Source organism: Chinchilla lanigera, unplaced genomic scaffold, assembly GCF_000276665.1.
Source record: "Chinchilla lanigera isolate Chin_1 unplaced genomic scaffold, ChiLan1.0 scaffold00044, whole genome shotgun sequence".
NCBI lineage: Eukaryota > Metazoa > Chordata > Mammalia > Rodentia > Chinchillidae > Chinchilla > Chinchilla lanigera.
In genome coordinates, this window is record NW_004955445.1 from 8,883,765 (window position 1) to 8,900,147 (window position 16,383).

General features: G+C 48.9%; 1 protein-coding gene across 1 annotated transcript in view; it reads right to left on the minus strand.

The window, feature by feature from the left end:
- Ddx27 (DEAD (Asp-Glu-Ala-Asp) box polypeptide 27) overlaps window positions 1-16,131 on the minus strand; it is an 18,834-nt gene extending 2,703 nt beyond the window's left edge. Inside the window, exons 1-16 of the mRNA XM_005392332.2 lie at window positions 15,980-16,131; window positions 14,899-15,045; window positions 11,945-12,004; window positions 11,532-11,697; window positions 10,756-10,802; window positions 10,556-10,642; window positions 9,708-9,813; window positions 7,544-7,717; window positions 6,456-6,606; window positions 4,829-4,928; window positions 4,572-4,713; window positions 3,743-3,896; window positions 2,841-2,922; window positions 2,564-2,741; window positions 759-865; window positions 493-595 (exon numbers count right to left, since the gene is read on the minus strand). Of these exons, the coding sequence (XP_005392389.1) occupies window positions 493-595; window positions 759-865; window positions 2,564-2,741; window positions 2,841-2,922; window positions 3,743-3,896; window positions 4,572-4,713; window positions 4,829-4,928; window positions 6,456-6,606; window positions 7,544-7,717; window positions 9,708-9,813; window positions 10,556-10,642; window positions 10,756-10,802; window positions 11,532-11,697; window positions 11,945-12,004; window positions 14,899-15,045; window positions 15,980-16,072 (1,897 nt within the window). The 5' untranslated portion in view covers window positions 16,073-16,131. The remainder of the gene's footprint in view (window positions 1-492; window positions 596-758; window positions 866-2,563; window positions 2,742-2,840; window positions 2,923-3,742; window positions 3,897-4,571; window positions 4,714-4,828; window positions 4,929-6,455; window positions 6,607-7,543; window positions 7,718-9,707; window positions 9,814-10,555; window positions 10,643-10,755; window positions 10,803-11,531; window positions 11,698-11,944; window positions 12,005-14,898; window positions 15,046-15,979) is intronic.
- Window positions 16,132-16,383: the final 252 nt, after the last annotated feature.

Below are 16,383 nucleotides of genomic sequence, written 5' to 3' on the forward strand. Positions count from 1 at the left end.
GGGGCTGGGGATTTAGCTCAGCGGCAAAAGCGCCTGCCTGGCAAGCGCAAGGTCGTGAGTTCGGTTCCTGGTACCGGAGAAAAACCCAAAAACCCAAAAAAAAAAAAAAAAAAAAAAAAAAGACTCACCTTGTGGCATGTTTCAGGCCTTCATTACAGGTAATATTCCAGTAAGCATGTGTGAGACACATATGTCACCTTGTTTACCCCTCAACTTTTGTGGGTGGGGGGGTTACCAGGAATTGAACTCATGACCTCGCGCTTGCCAGGCAGGCTCTGTGCCGCTGAGCTATATCCCCGGCGGCCCTCAACTTTTGATGGACATTTCCGTTTCCACCTTTTGGCCCCTATGACTAGTACTTCAAACAGCACTGGCACACAAGTGCCTGTAGGAGCTCCTGTTCTCAGTTCTTACGGGTGTGCACCTAAGAGCAAACCACTGAGTCCTGCGGTAATTCTAGGTTTCGCTTTCGGAGGAATCTTTCTGACTTACTTTTTTCCTTCTTCCTCTCCTCTTTGGTCTGGAACCAGCTCCTCTCAGGTTCTTGGTCTGCTGCCTCCTTCCCCTTCTCCAAGAGCCGCTGGGCTGTGTTGATCTGTGAGGATAGTAGAAGGACATGTGCCATGAGGGCTGTATCTGCCCATCCACTGGCTGCGGACGCTGAGGGCGCCGACGATTTGTCAGCCTTTCAAAGGCGGGAGCATAGGGACCCGTGGCTGGCTCACTGGGCAGCCACAAGGCCCTCCCCACAGCCTCACCTGGGCTTCCGAATGCTGCATCTCTCTTTCCTCCGCCTCCAGCTGCAGCACTGCATACACATCTTTCTCCATCTTCTCAATCTTGTCCCGGAACCTGAGGATAACATCTAAGAAAAGAGAATAAAAAGGACATTAATAAGGGTGAATAAGATGTGGCTAATGAAAATAATGTAAATATCTATTTACTGATGAAGAAAAGTGTGGCTCTTAATGTGTGACTTCTCAGCTTAACATCCCCCACTACAGCTGAAATGGTGCCTGTAACCTCAGCTTCCAGGAAGGCTGAGGCAGGAAGATAACTTGAGCCCAGGAGTCCTGGGTCAGCCTGGGCAATACAAGGAGACCCCAACCAAACAGCAACAACAAACCTCCTCATTTCCCTGCTTCCCCAGAAGGCTTCCTGTTGCTCTTATTCCTAAGAGTATCCGTGTGTACCTCTCTAGAGTTGTCTGTTCCCTAGCTCACCAAGCCCGGGGCCCCTAACATTCCTTCTCTTTTATTCACACACAAGTTCATTCTCACCGCAGAGCCTTTGCCTATGTTCTCACTCTGATCACTCCGGGCAGCCTCATTCTTGTCATCCTCAGCTCCATGCTGGCTGCTCAGAGGCCTTCCTTGAATAGTTTTCTAAAGCAGGCCCCCTCCTTCCTCCTACAACGGTCATTCTTGTTTGCACAGACCATTAGCTTACTTACTGTCTCTCTCCCCCAGAACATCCGCTGCTCTGCTCCCTGCTTTAGCCCCATCTCCTGGACAAAACTGGAACAGGGCCTACAACTACTTGCTAACAGGTAGAATGCAATAAAAATGAGACAAAAAGACACCTATGAGCTGGCCATGGTGGCACACACCTGTAATCTCAGCACTCTGGAGGCTGAGGCAGGAGGATTGCCACAGGTTTGAGGCCATCCTGGGCTACATAGCGAGTTCAAGTCCAGCCTGAACTATCCAGCACAACCCTGTCTCAAAAAGTATGAAAGGACACACCCAAGTGCTAACAGAGGTGAGCTCTTTGATACAGAATTATACTTTTTTCCAGGTACCGGGAATCGAACTCAGGACCTTGTGCTTGCCAGGCAGGCGCTGTGCCGCTGAGCTACATCTCCAGCCCCCTAGAATTATATTTTTATTTATTATTTTCCATACATATTAATATATAATGAACATATTGTTTTTGTAACAGTAAAAAAAGTAGCCAGGCGTGGTAGTGCACGCCGTAATCATAGTACTCAAGACAGCTGATGCAAGGACAACTCTAAGTTTGAGCCCAGATAGCAATTTGACAACTTAGTGAGACTCTTGTCTCAAAACTTAACAATTTTAAAAACAGGCTGGGTAAGTAGCTCAGTGCAAAGCCCCTGGACTCAGTCCTCGATATCAAATACACACACACAAGAAAGTAATTTTAAGATATTTGTGTTTGACCTGACCCCTAGAGATCAGAGGAACAAAAAGAATGAAAGCTACTAAAAGATTGTAAGTGCTGTTTCCTCCCTACTCTCTTTCTTCCTGACCAACATGAAGAGGAAGGTTAGTGGGAACTCTGCCCCCAGAAGAGACCTTTTCGTATCAGTTTCTCCTGGGAAAGTACCTGTGAGTAGCTCTTCGTTTAGAGTTCTATCATCAATCCCTTTCACACATGGAAGCCTGAAGCCCACAGGAACGAGGTGAGACCCGCCGGGGACTGGCAGGGAGACAGCAGAGCCAGGACTCAGGCTGGTCCCGGCTGCAGTGCTGCTCCTCGCTGTCATCCTGTGCCCCTGCCCCCAACGGACACTTGTGCCAAGGAGAGCTGAGCTCCTCACCTTGCGGAAGGATCCGGGCCTTCACAGGGGCCTTGGCAGCCTTCACAATCTCCTTCAGCATCTTCCTTTCCTCTTCCCCGACCAGAGACACAGAGCGCCCAGCCCTGCCAGCTCGCGCAGTTCGCCCCACCCGATGCACGTAGTGCTTGACGGTGTTGGGCATGGTGAAGTTGATTACCTGGAGGGTCGGCATCGAGCACGGGTCAGGTGGAGGAGAAGGGTGTTGGGAGGTGGCAAAGAGATCCCATCAAGTACAAGGAAGCTAGGACCTACTCACCGTTTTGACCCCTTCAATGTCAAGTCCACGGGCCGCCACATCTGTGGCAACAAGGACATCAATCTGTTCATCCTTAAAGCGCCTAGAAAGAAATAGCAGGCTGTAGGCCATCGTAGTGCGGACAGAGTCTAAATGTTAGCGCATCCAACACTTACACACTCACCCTTCACCTACTCTGTAGGGCAAGATAGTTCTGTATGGACTACCTCACGCAGTCAATCCTGTACGAACTCAGACTCACTGAGCCAGACTACAGGGAAGAACGGAGGCTAAAGTCTCCGTGTTCAAACTGGCCTTGCTCTAACACCTCCAAGCACCTCTGATGAACAAGGATGGATGCGGGCTCTGTGAGAATTAAATGAAAATCACCCAGAAATTACGGTGCTTGCCAAAGCAGATGCCCAAGTAACGGCTGCTGGCTTCGAGTGTAAGTCCTGTTCAACTGGGCCCAGGGATGTCACTGCTCTGGGAAAACCGCAGGAACAGACTATCTGTTGGATTTCCCAGTTTCCTGCTATAGTTTCACTTAGCAGCTCCCACACAGGATGAGATCCTGGCCAAGGGGGTTATTATCCATGAAAACAAAGGCAGAGTTCTAAATGCATCTAGAACTCTGCTCAGATTAAAAAAAAAAATTTAAATGAAGTCTTGCTATGTTTCCCAGGATGCCCTCAAACTGCTGGGCTCAGGGGAACCTCCTGCTTTAGCCTGCTAAGTAGCTGAGACTAGACGTACCAGCCACCACCCCAACTTAGATAAAAATTTTTAAAGCATGGCATCACGCTGTGTCTACTATTGCTCTAAGATAACCTTCTGGATGCCTAGAACCTGCTGAATGAGGGAACCCTCTCTGGCCTCCCCAAGGAGGGTTGGGTGGTGTCAGCCCTTGCGCAGAACATTACCGGAGGGCCTCCAGCCGCTGGGTCTGTGACAAGTTGCCATGGAGCTCACCCACCTGCAGCCCCAGGAGCCCCAGGAGGATGTGCATGCGGTGGGCCTGCTTCTTGGTCTGAGTGAACAGCATCACGTGGTCAGTAAAGGTTCTTGTCAGCAGAGCTGGCAGGGAGAAAGAGTGAGCCAGCAGCTGTTTTCAGGTTCCTACACAGCACACACCCCGCCCTCACCTGAGAAGGGCAGCTGCTATGCGTGGCATGGGGCAGACAGGCCCAGCCCCTGCCCTGTGCAGAGTGATAAACGTCAGAGAGCGTGAAGAACAAGCGTGGTGGGATGAGAAGGCTCAAGCAGACAACTGTGGCAGGAGCCGCCAACAAGCCTGCCCAGATGGGGCCTGCACCAAGCAGTCCTGGAGAGCCCTGAAGCACACTCTAGGAAGTCTGCACTTCTGCAGAAGACCCCTGGAAACCACCAAAGGGTGTTAAATAATGAAGTAACAAGAGCAAGTGTTTTGGAAAGATCTGACGTGCAATGTGAAGGATGAATTACAAAGGGCCACAGGACCAGGAAAAGCGAGGAAGAAGCTGCAGCAATAACCCAGGCACTGGGCAGTAGTGTCTGCAGTAAAGGGCCAGAGCGGGGCTCAGGAGGACGTAAAGCAGACTGGATGGCAGGAGGGAGGCAAGGTGCTCAGAGCAAGCACTCGGAGAAAACGCTGCAGTGAACGGACAGCAGCGCAGCGCACTGAGCCAGGGGAGACGGAGGAGCAGGGAAGTGGGCAAAAGCCACGTGCTCCAGTGTGCAGCCCCAGCATGCCAACCTGCCCTGGACACTCACCTGCAACAATAGCTTCCCGGTCCCCTTCCCGATTCGGCCGGATCCGGATGAACTCCTGCCGCAGGAAGGGAGCCACGTCTGTGTTGCTGTTCACAAATATCCGGACAGGGTTTTTCAGAGAGACTGAGGCCAGATCTTTCACCTGCCAAACAGAAAGCCAGGGACACTCAGCTCTCTGTGGGGAGGCGGAGGGCTCACCCAGGCAAGCCCCCTCCAGCCCAGCCGGGGTCCTCTGCACCGCCCCGGTGCACACCCACCTCATCCGTCATGGTGGCCGAGAACAGCATGGTCTGGCGGTGGTGGGAGCACAATCGGATGATCTCTTTCATCTGCTCCTCGAAGTACTCGTCCAGCATCCTGGAGAGGCAGAGTGAAGACACGACAGACTGGGGTGGCGCTCATCGGGGAACAGAGCGCCACGCAGGCCGCGGTTCTGCTCTCACTGGTTGTAGTTAAAGCTCATGTATTTTTTTATTTTTTTATTTTTTTATTTTTTTGGTTTTTCTCCGGTATCGGGAACCGAACTCATGACCTTCAGCTTGCCAGGCAGGCGCCTTGCCGCTGAGCTAAATTCCCGGCCCCATGTATTTTATTTTATATAATTGTTATTTACCCTTTCTCCAAGACCCACCATCATAATGCCATATTTACTTTCTTTTTTTGCAAGTCACAGATGTCATGACATCTTATCTCCAACTACTATCGCGCTAATCTTCTAAGAAAATTACCTTTTACATAACGACAATGTCATCACTACACCCAAGACATCAAAGTGTTTGAACAAATCTAAAGTACAGGCCATATTCAAATTTCTTCAGCTGTCCTCAGAACGTGATTTTACAGTTGTCTTTTATTTGAGTCCAAGAACCAAAGTTCCTCGACTGCACATGGCTATAGTTCTTGTCTCTTTAGCCTCCCTTCACCTAGAAAGTTCCCTCAGCCTTGTTCACACTCTGGATTTATCTAGCTGTCTCCCTGTGACTGGATGCAGAAAAACCATTGTTGGGATGAGGCTCCTGGCCAACGTCATGCCCTTCACCCTTGCTCAGACAGAAACCTGAGGAGGCGAAGGAGGCACTCCAAGCTGGAGGAAGGGCACTGCGGACCCCTATAGCGAGGGCCAGGGGGTGTGTACTGACGGCATTCACCAGTAAGAGGACACAAGGACGACACCAAGTGTTTCAGCCAGAACAACTGGAAGGATGGAACTGCTACTGGCCAAGCCAGGAAAAAGACAGGGCCACCCACACAGAGGTTCTCTTGCCTGAGAACCTGTTTAGTTCGAGCATGCCTCAATTTAAGTCAACCTTCACGTGCTCTGACTTATCTGTGACTTCCCTGCACCAATTTATCGCCAGTTCAGGTCACTTGGCTCAGCTGAAGGAAAGCGGTGAGTAGGTAGGACATGGATGAGAAAAAGGAAGTGAGAGACAGAAGCGGCGGGAGGGGTAGGGCAGAAGAGAGGGCGTCCCCATTACAGTTGTGTGGACAGCCCGTGGAAGCTTCACTACGCATGATGCTGTGTTTGTATTATCACTTGATGCCTCTTCACTGTGAGCTGGGTACTATTCATGTCTCCATGTATAACAAGAAAAAGTTTTGTTTTGAAAATCTTATTGACATCCCAAATCTTGGCTAGGATGTGGCAGAGCCCATACTTAATCTACCTTACCTCTTAATCATCTTACTACAGAAAGAGAGAAAGAAAGCAGGAAAATCTACGCTAAGCCTGGACAGACGTCCAGTGTGGGCAGTTAAAGAGTTATCACACACCCGTGGCTGACAGCTCTGTAGCATAACCCAGGGTGCCCGCTGTCATGTCCGGGGCTGTGGCCTTCGGGACCTCAGTCACTGGACCCCTTGTGCCCCACACTGCGGGCGTACCTGTCAGCCTCATCCAGGATAAGCACCTCAATGCTGCTCAGGTGGAAGGAAGGACAGTTGTGAAGGTGATCAATGAGCCGTCCCGGGGTGGCGATGAGGATGTCAGGTGCTGCCCGAAGCGCTGCTTCCTGAGACTTCACATCTAGGCCACCTGTGAAGAAGACAACCCCACCAGGTGGCTGGGTCAGTGGGTCATTCACCCGCGTCCACTGATCACCTGCCATCTGCCTTTGCCTCAGCCAGATGCACAGCAAAACCCTGAGAATAAGAGTGACACAGGCCTCACCCACGTGAACTCTGTAATACACTGGAAGAGACAGATTTAATTATAATTGGAGTAAGTGCAAAAATCAAAAATGACAATGACCCCCAAACACTTCAGAATATAGAAATTAAAACTTCCATGGACTGAAGCATGAAGAAGCATCTGTGAGGGCTGGGGATTTAGCTCAGCGGCAAAAGCACTTGCCTGGCAAGCGCAAGGTCGTGAGTTCGGTTCCCGGTACCGGAGAAAAACCAAAAAAAAAAAAAAAAAAAAAAAAAAAAAAAGAAGCATCTGTGAAAACTGATGATGTCTCTAACAAGCACAAAAATCACCTTTGGTAAAATGCAGCCTAGGTAACATCATGTAACTTCATATAAGTAAAGTTGGCCCCAAATACTTTGATTCACCATTCACGGTAAGTAAAATATATATACTACATTATATCCTCAATTTGTTCAGTACCAGGAAAAAAATTTTTTTTCATAATTTTGAAGTTTCATTTTTTAAGGTTAGTTTGGTCTCAATGAAATCCCCTCCTCCTACTATTATGAAAACATGTCACACAAATTTTTTTTTTTTTTTTCGTCTTTTTGAGACAGGATTTCACTACACAGTTCAGACTAGCTTTGAATACACTTTGTAGTCCAGACTGGTCTCAGACATGCAATGATCTTCCTGCCTCAGCCTCACCAGTGTGACACCACCCTTTATCATGCAATTTTTCAGTGGATTCAACATAAAGCCTTTCTGGCATTCCCTGCCTGGAAGAGCAGCGCACATCCATCCTCCCCCATGGCATGCAGCCCTCAGCCCAGAAACTCACCGACAGCCAGGCAGGTGGTGATGCTACAGAACTGCGCTAGCTGCTTGGTGACGGAATGCACCTGGATCCCCAGCTCTCGAGTGGGAACCAGCACCAGCACACGGGTGACTGGGGCCTGGCGGGGCTTGTAGATCAGACGCTCCAGGACTGGCAGAGCAAAAGCTGCAGTTTTACCTGGAGAAGACGGCAGGAAAGCAAGGAAAGATTCAGTTCCTTCTAGCTTTACTTAGGGTTTCACATAAGCACAATAAGCCTGTCTGGTCCGGAAAACATGAAAAACTTTGCTTTTTTTGGACAGGGTCTTACTATATGGTTCAGGCTGGCCTTGAATTTCCTATGTAGCCCAGGTGGTCTTGTATTTTCCTATGTAGCCCAGGCTGGCCTCAAACTCACTGCAATCCTTCTGCCTCAGCCTCCCAAGTGCTGGGATTACAGGTATGTGCTACCACGCCCAAAAAAAACTAATTTTCATAGAACTTTCTGCTGCTTTCAAATGATATAGTCAATGTAAAAATACCTGGGAAATACAAAGAACCATAAAAGTAATAAAAATCACCCAGAAGGCAGCCAACCAGAGATAAAATTTTGCTTTGCAGTGCTAGGGATGGAACCCAGGGTGTCACACATGGTTAACAAGCACTCTGCCGCTGAACAACCCCCTAGGCCCTGAGATAAAAGTCACTGTCCTACAGTTAAGTGGTATGTTACGACCGAGTGAAGGATTCAAGGGACTCAATTCACTATTTTTGTTACTCCTCCCTGCTCTATGATCATTTCAAAATAAAAAGGGGAGGGATGGAATATCTATGTATTTACATTTGAATTGAAATATATTTCAATTGTATTTGTATCTGTAAACACTGGAATGTCCAAGGGTACTAACACAGTAGTGGGTTGGGGGGTAACGGGGCAAACTCAGGAGATGAGGGCATTTTTTTTTTTTTTTTTGGTACCAGGAATCAAACTCACAACCTCGCACTTGCTAAGCAGGCGCTTGTGCCACTGAGCTGTATCCCTGGCCCTTGAGGGCACTTTTTACTGCATTTTCCTAATGTATTTATTTTTGAATGAGCCAGGCCTTGTCAACATCCAAAAGCCCTGCTTACAACCATCTTTTATTCCTTTAGCACAAGTTAGTATAAATAGGTTAACTGAATAATTTTTTAATGGGGCTGGGGATTTAGCTCAGCGGCAAAAGCGCCTGCCTGGCAAGCGCAAGGTCGTGAGTTCAGTTCCTGGTACCGGAGAAAACCCAAAAACATAAAAAAATAATAATTTTTTAATAAAGTTTTCAAGAATCGGGCCATGGATTGCCGAAGTGCCTCCAAAAAGAATGTGTGAACAAGCTAAATGTGGCAATTCTTGATCTTTTACGAAAAAAGGCTGATATGACAGCCCCTGGGCCCCATCACTTGCTATGTGGTTTGGAAGGGATCAAGTGCTGACAAGAGTGACACAGGACAAGAGTGACAGGAGGTGATGACACACACATTGCTGTCACGTGTCACTTGTAACCTGAAGAGACAGGCTTAGGATCACTGGCCCATTCCGTTCCGGTTTATATGAAGCTGATTCCTGGGCTCTACAGACCAACTGGCCCAGCTGGCCTGGGCCTTCAAGCCATGTACGTGCAGTACACTGGGTTTGTATTTTGTCATCGCGGCGCTTTAAGGACTAGACTGTTCAGTCTATCTCTGCCCCAGCAGCTGCAGGGAGGTGGGTCAGACAGGTGACCTGCTGGGGCCAAGGCGGCAAGACCTAGTCTCCTGCCCTAGTTCCTGTCCCCACTCCAGCTCTGGCAGGGACTGGCAGTCCAGGCTGCTGGCTCACTTCCTGGTCCCCCCACAACTGAGGACCCTTCCTGTCTCCCCAAGTTCCATCCAGCTACAGCCTTGGGGCGGGGGTAGCAGGACACCTAAGAAACAACATCCGTATGCTTTAAAATGCTGCTGTGAAGACAACACAGGAACTGGTCACCTCAGAGTTCCCCCGCAACTTCAAAAGCCATTCAAACCACCAACCACCAACTGCTATGAACTTTTTATATAGTCCAAAAATCCAAGCATGTTTAACATCCAGCCTTCTGCAAGTCAACCTGGAGCCCTGTTCTAGGTGTAAGGGGCCCTGCTCCCCACCGCCCACCGCCATGGCCTCATCGCCTCACCTGTCCCAGTGGCTGCACAGGCGCAGATGTCCTTCCCTAGCAGACCCACAGGGATGCATGCCTTCTGGATTGGCGTGGGCTGCTTGAAGCCCATGGCTGAAATGGCCTGAAGAGAAAAGACAGGGACAGATGGGCAGGGTAGGGTCTCAGCAGGGAGTGAACAGAGCGCATTTCTAGACAAGTACGACTCTATCAGTCCTCTCAGGAATTCAGTCCACACACAGACTGAGTGCCTACCATGTGTGAGATGCTGTTCTATAAACTAGGCATACAGCAATAAATAAAACAAGCAAAACAAAAAGCAAAAGCCCTGCCCTCAGGAGGCTGACAATCCAGCAAAAGGAACAGACTGAGAGACAAACATATGTCCTAGGGAGATACATGCTATACACAAAACAAGCAGTCAAAGCGGCCATGGAGGGAAGGGAGTGCGATTCACAACAGGGCTATCAGGCCAGGTCTCACTGAAGCCTGAAGTGGTGAGAGAGCAACAACAGCCTCCTGGAAGAAGAGTCTTCCAAGCAGAGGGAAGCAAGTACAAAGGCCCTGGGGAAGAAGATGCATGACCCAGCCGAGGGCCAGCAAGGCCATGTGGCCAGAGCACAGTGAGCACAAAACGATGCTGTCAGAAGAGGCCAAGAAGCAGTGTTTCAGAACTCTGTAAGGAATCTGATTTTTACCCCAGGTGAAAGTGGGAGCTATAAAGGGCTCAGAGAGAGGAGGGACAGGATGGAACTTACTGCCTAAGTGGCCTCTCCAGCAGCTATGTGGACAACAGAGTTGAGGGAACCAGCAGTGCAGTAAGGGGGTAGTGTAAGAACCAACCCAGGCTGCAAAAGCAGCCCTACCTTCAGAAGAGGCCGGGAGAGGTTCATGTCCTGGAAGGAGAGACTCTCATCATACTGAGATGCATCTTCAAAGAATCCTCCCGTCTCCTACACCAGACCAAAGGACAGAGGGGGAGAATTCAGCAAAAAGCCCAAGAACACAAAAACCTCAAAATCCTTTCAGGGTGCCCAAAACAAGCTGCCCTGTTTCCCAAGCTCACCTGTCCTTTCTTCTTCTTCTTCTTCCGCTCCTTTACTTTGAGCGTATCTAGGGAGAAAAACCCAGCTGTTCACGGCTTCCACACACTGAACACCCGCATCTGCTCCATGCTGTCCTGGTGTTTTATGTGGGCCACCTCTGAGCCCACACCCCTGCCTTGCTTCCCAGATGAGGACACGGAGGGGCAGTGCGGCTAAGGGACTCACCTAAGGTCAGACAGGAAGCGAAGTTCCCAAGTGCAGTCCAGAGACAAGCTTCTCAACACTATACCACATTATAACACATTACGTACATTTCCACCAGAAATACTGCCCTACGTGGGGGAGTCCCCGGATACCACTTCCAGTAGGTTTTAGTCACACAGCCATCTGGCAGCTGTGTGGGGCTGGCATGGGGAAAGAAGAAGCTGCCTGCAAAGTACACCAACCTGAACAAAAGCCCAAGGGATAACAAAACCTTGAGCGTAACAGCCGGGAGATGCTCTACACTATCGTATGTAAGACAAGAATTCCTACCAAGTGGAGACAGAGGCTTCCCAGCTTCCAGTCCCAGTTCTTTTTGTGTGTGAGCAGGACTAGGAATTGAGCCAAGAGTCATCGGACTGAGCTACATCCCCGGCCCTTTTTAAAATTTTTTTAAATGTTGAGGTAGGGTCTCACTAAGTCATTAACTTTCCCCGGGGCTGGGCTCAAATTTGCAAAAGAGGGCTGGAATTACAGGCATGTGCCACTATACCCGGCTCCAGTCCCAGTTCGCACACCCCACCATAACGTCTACCTGCTTTGGTGAGGATGTTCTCCTCAGCAGATGAGTAGTCGGTCTCTGACTCTTCATCTGCAGAAGCTGCTACCTCCTCTTTCCCTTCAAGAGCCTCCTGCTCCTCTAGGTCAGAGCCCGCCTGGGCTGCTTTATCCTCCAACTTCCCTGATTTGGCTTCTTTATCCTGGGAACAAAATTCAAAATAAAGCAAAGTAACCACAAATTTCAGGAAATTCAGAACCGAAAGGAGCACCCTTGAGCGCTGCAGCCCAGACAGACGCTGTGTGCTTCTTAGTGAAAATGGGTGACAAGCACACGCCAAGGCACCTGCGTAAGCTGCGCCCAGCTCAGGCTCAGAGAGAAACGGTGAGGAGGTGCTGAGGGTAAAGCTCCCAGCACAACAGCGAGACATAGCTGCGTTTCTTTCTCACCTCTGTTTTCCTTTTCTTTCGCACTTTCTCAATCTTCTCATCTAACGTAGTGGCTGCCCTCTGTAGATAAAAGTAAAGAGAAAGAAATATTGAGACCAAGCAAGGTTTTCTGGACTGTCAGGTCTCAGACAGTAACACAGAAAAGGTCTCTCAGGCCCTCAACAAATTAATCAATCTGCAGAATACTCATAGTCCAGAGGGAGAAACAAGTATTAAATAAATAGTACATTTGTAAAAAGTAAAACCTTCAGACTAACAGAAAGCAATACAATATGCAGTCTGATTTTCTTGTTTCTGCTGTGTGTTTCGTTTCATTTGTGCAACTGGGGACGGAACCTAGAGGAACTCTACCAATAAGCTACAACCCAGCCCTTTGATATATTTATTTACAGTGGACCCTTGAGTTACAACTGGCCTGACATACAAGCAATTTGGGTTATGACTGGAATTTTAGTTTTAACTTACGACCAAAGTCTTGAGTTATGATCCTAATGCCAGCCACTTGTGCTTCCAGATGGTCTCAGCAAGAGATTTAACCCTTAAAGAGTTTTGAAAGGAACATTACATCCCTTCCTGTATGGAGTTAATTGAGAAATCCTAGGGCTGGGGATGTAGCTCAGTGGCACAGTGCCTGCCCAGCAAGCACGAGGTCGTGAGTTCAATTCCCGGCACCAAAAAAAAAAAAAGAGAGAAATCCTGGGCCAACCTCTCTCTAAGGATGCTGAGATCTGCCTGCACAGGAGAGAGACTTTGAAGGCTCTGTAGAGGAGCCTGAGCCTTCAATTGACAACTGGAGTTACAAGAAGCCCTCGGGTGTGCACTGACTTTATAGTGTCAAGGGTCTACTGCATTCACTTTATTGAAACAGGTTCTTGCTACATAGTCCAAGCTGGCCTTGAACTCACGGGGAGCCTAGGCCAGCCTCAAACTGGAGGTACTCCTCCTGTCTCACTCTCCCAAGTGCTGGGATTCCAGGTGTGCACCACAGTGCACAACACAGTCTATTAACTAAAAGGCTGAAATCTAAGTAAAACCAGGTAATGCTCGTACCACTAAAACTTCAAAAAGGGTAAGAAGCCAGGCCTGGTAGCACAAGTCTGGAATCCCAGCACTCAGGAGCCTGAGGGAAGAGGACTGCCATTAGTTCGAGGTCAGCCTGAGCTACACAGTGAGACCCTTTCTCAAGAAAAAATAATTAAATTAAATAAAAAATTTAAAAAGGGTACCTAGCCAGGCATGGTGGCGCATGCCTATAATCCCAGCACTCGGGAAGCTGAGGCAAGAGGATCTTTGTGAGTTTGAGGCCAGCCTGGCCTACGTAAGTGAGTTCAAGGCCAGCCTGAACTGCACAGTGAGACCCTGTCTCAAAAAGACAATAAATAAATAAATAAATAAAAAGGGTAAGTAATGGTAGGCCCCCTTTATGTACGCTTATAGCAACCTGCATCATTACGGCACCTGCCACAAATGCAATTAATTGTGCAATTATTCATCTATTTTGTACCTTGCTAAACTATAAGCTTCTAAGACAAAGTCCCTAATTGCATGGGGCTATACAGTAGAACCTGGCAACAAATAGAATATTTGTTAAATGAACCTGAAATGAATTTTAAAAGATGGGACGGGAAAACAAACACTTCATCATTAACTTGAAAAATATGTTTGCTATTCCCTGAAAAAATATACATACTGTATATATTTATATAAAATCCTCTCAAGATGATCTTGAAAAGGTATGCTGACTTACTTCAGTCAGAACAAGAACCAGAAGAATGTGAATTAAATTGTTCTGAATAGGCAATATTTGTCTCTCTTTGAAGCATGTGAATGGAAAAAAAATGCTGCTTCTTCTAGCTTATTAACCAGATTTACAGAAATGCACAGGGTCCTGGCAAACAAGCAAAAGACAGTCACAATGGTGGCAGCTTTGGCTGTAGTGTGTGGGATCAAAGACCCTGCAAGTGATGCCCTATCAGAACACCTAGCAAGTGACACAGAAATGGCTGTATCTGTGGAGCAGAGGCAGAGTACATGATCAAAAACCCCAAGGCTGGTCAGGCATGGTGGCACATGCCTGTAAAACCACCACTTTGGGAGACTGAGGCAGAAGGACCGTAAGTTCAAGCCCCACCTGAGCAATTTAATAAGACCCTGTCTCAAAATAAAAAGTGTCTTTAAAAGGGGGCTGGGGATGTACTTCAGTGGTAGAACACCCCTGAGATCAATCACTAGTGCTGACAAAACAGAGGAGGGCGGGACATCTAAACATGGGAACACGTCAACATAGATACATATATTTTTCAACTCAATCATTGGGCCATCAGCAAATTTCCTCTAAAATCTTTTTTTTTTCCTTCTTAAGAAACGAGACCTCACTATGTGGCCTTAGCTGGACTTAAACCCGAGCTGCTGGTAGGCATGCACTATAAAAGGTCTGCCTTACACTGAAGTAAGTCATAGCTTACTGCCTCCATCTCCAGGAAAAGTTATTACGGGGTAATACTTCTACATGTCATCTACAGACAGACGAATATGACTGTACTATAGTTTGCAATAAATCCACTTTGGAACATTTTATACCTTGGTGTTAATCAAGACTGTGGGTTATGACCTCCTTCAAAACTATACCATCAAGCCAGGCATGGTGGTGCATGCCTGTAACCCTAGCACTCGGGAGGCTGAGGCAGGAGGATTGTTGCAAGTTTGAGGCCAGCCTGGGCTACAAAGTGAGTTCAAGGCCAGCCTGAACTGCAGAGTGAGACCCTGTCTCAGAAACAGACAAAAACAAAACAAAACCAAAAAACTATACCATCAAAACTATACCACATGTTTTCAAAGAAGTTTCAGAATCCACTGAATGATGAGAAGCATTGAGGTAAGGGTGAACTCCCTCTGACCCACTACCTAACCTTCACAGCCCACTGTCCCCAACTATTCATCACTGTCAGTCTTACCTTCTTCTTGAGCTGGCTCATGACATCAGCCAGGGCCCAGCTGTCATCGTACATAGATTCCTTCTCCGTAAAAACGAAGTCAGGATTGAAATCAACACTGCGGGTCTTCTGCAAGGCTTTCTGCTTTCGGCCCAGCACAATGGGCCCCTGGGAAGAGAAGAGACAGGGTGACTCCGGGGCCGAGAGGAAACAAGGAGGAAAGGATGGTGGCCCGTAAGAGAACAGAATTACACAAGGCAAAACAGATCCCAAGGACGAAATGACTGATTTACAGACGTGAGAGATTTCTAAGGTACCTCTCAGTAACTGACAGATCAAGCAAGCCAACATGAGTCAGCTTGCAGAAAACCCGACTGACACAATTAACAAGCTTCATTTCGATGAACACACCGTGGACGCAGCTCCTACCCTTACAGAATGAATGGCAGAATCAAAGCCCAAAGCATAGGACCAGAGAGCAGACAGGTGGCTGCCACGGGCCGGGGTGTAGGGGAAACGGGAAGGGAAGGAAGAAGCTGCCAAGAATCACTTCGAGGCTTCTGGCTTGAGATGGAAAGAGGGGAAGGTGCGGGAGACCAGGAGTGATTTCTTGAGGCCGTGGACGAGTGCGGGGGAAAAACACCAGGGCTGAATCTCTGAACAGCAAGTGCCTTTTGCAGGCCACCGCGTACATGTCCCACTCCGACGCAAGCTGCTGGGGGGTGCAGCTCACGCTGTGCGCTGCTCAGTCCCAAGTTAACACTATGCCTGGCAACGTTAGTAAACCCTGCCTCGATAGACAACACGGCTCTCCGCGCAGGAACCACGACTGATTTCACCCCTGGACGCTATTACAGCAGGGCCCGGATTAACCATCCGGTCAGCGGACGGATATCGTGTCCTGCAAGGCGACACGCATGAGCAGCGCAGAGGCGGTGGGCAAACCGAGGAAGAGCTAGGATCCCGGCGAGACCCGCCCCGGGGGGCGCTGAGGACTCAAGGACGAGGTCCGGAGCAATCGCGGGGAAGGGACTTGGTCAAGGTAGCCCACGGGCCGGGGCCCTGCCGCTGCTGTCTTTCATAACCACCGCTCGGCTCATACCTCTTCCTCCTCGTCCCCGGAGTCAGACTCGGGCTCCACCGGCACCTCGTCATCTTCGCCTATCGTCCCGATTAAACCCAGCTCCGCAAGCATGCTGAAGCAGAGGTCAATTCCGGAAGCGAGCTCCTCGCGCCGTCAGACCCGCCCTCTTCCGCGACTTCCTCTTGGTCTTTGCTGTCGTCACTTCCGTTTGAGAAAGAACACCCTCCCCCAAGTCCCACCCCTCCGGAACACCCAGAGTGCGCATGCGTCTACCTAGGGCGTGTTTCGTGTGGTGAAATCAAAGGGGCGGGTTTTTGTTTAAAATCCCATTGTCTAGGACCAGACTTGGAAGGTAATAGGAATCTGAGGAGTGTGGGAGCAGTCTGGAGGGAGAAAGCCTAAAGAGCTGCTTTGCTGAGCTC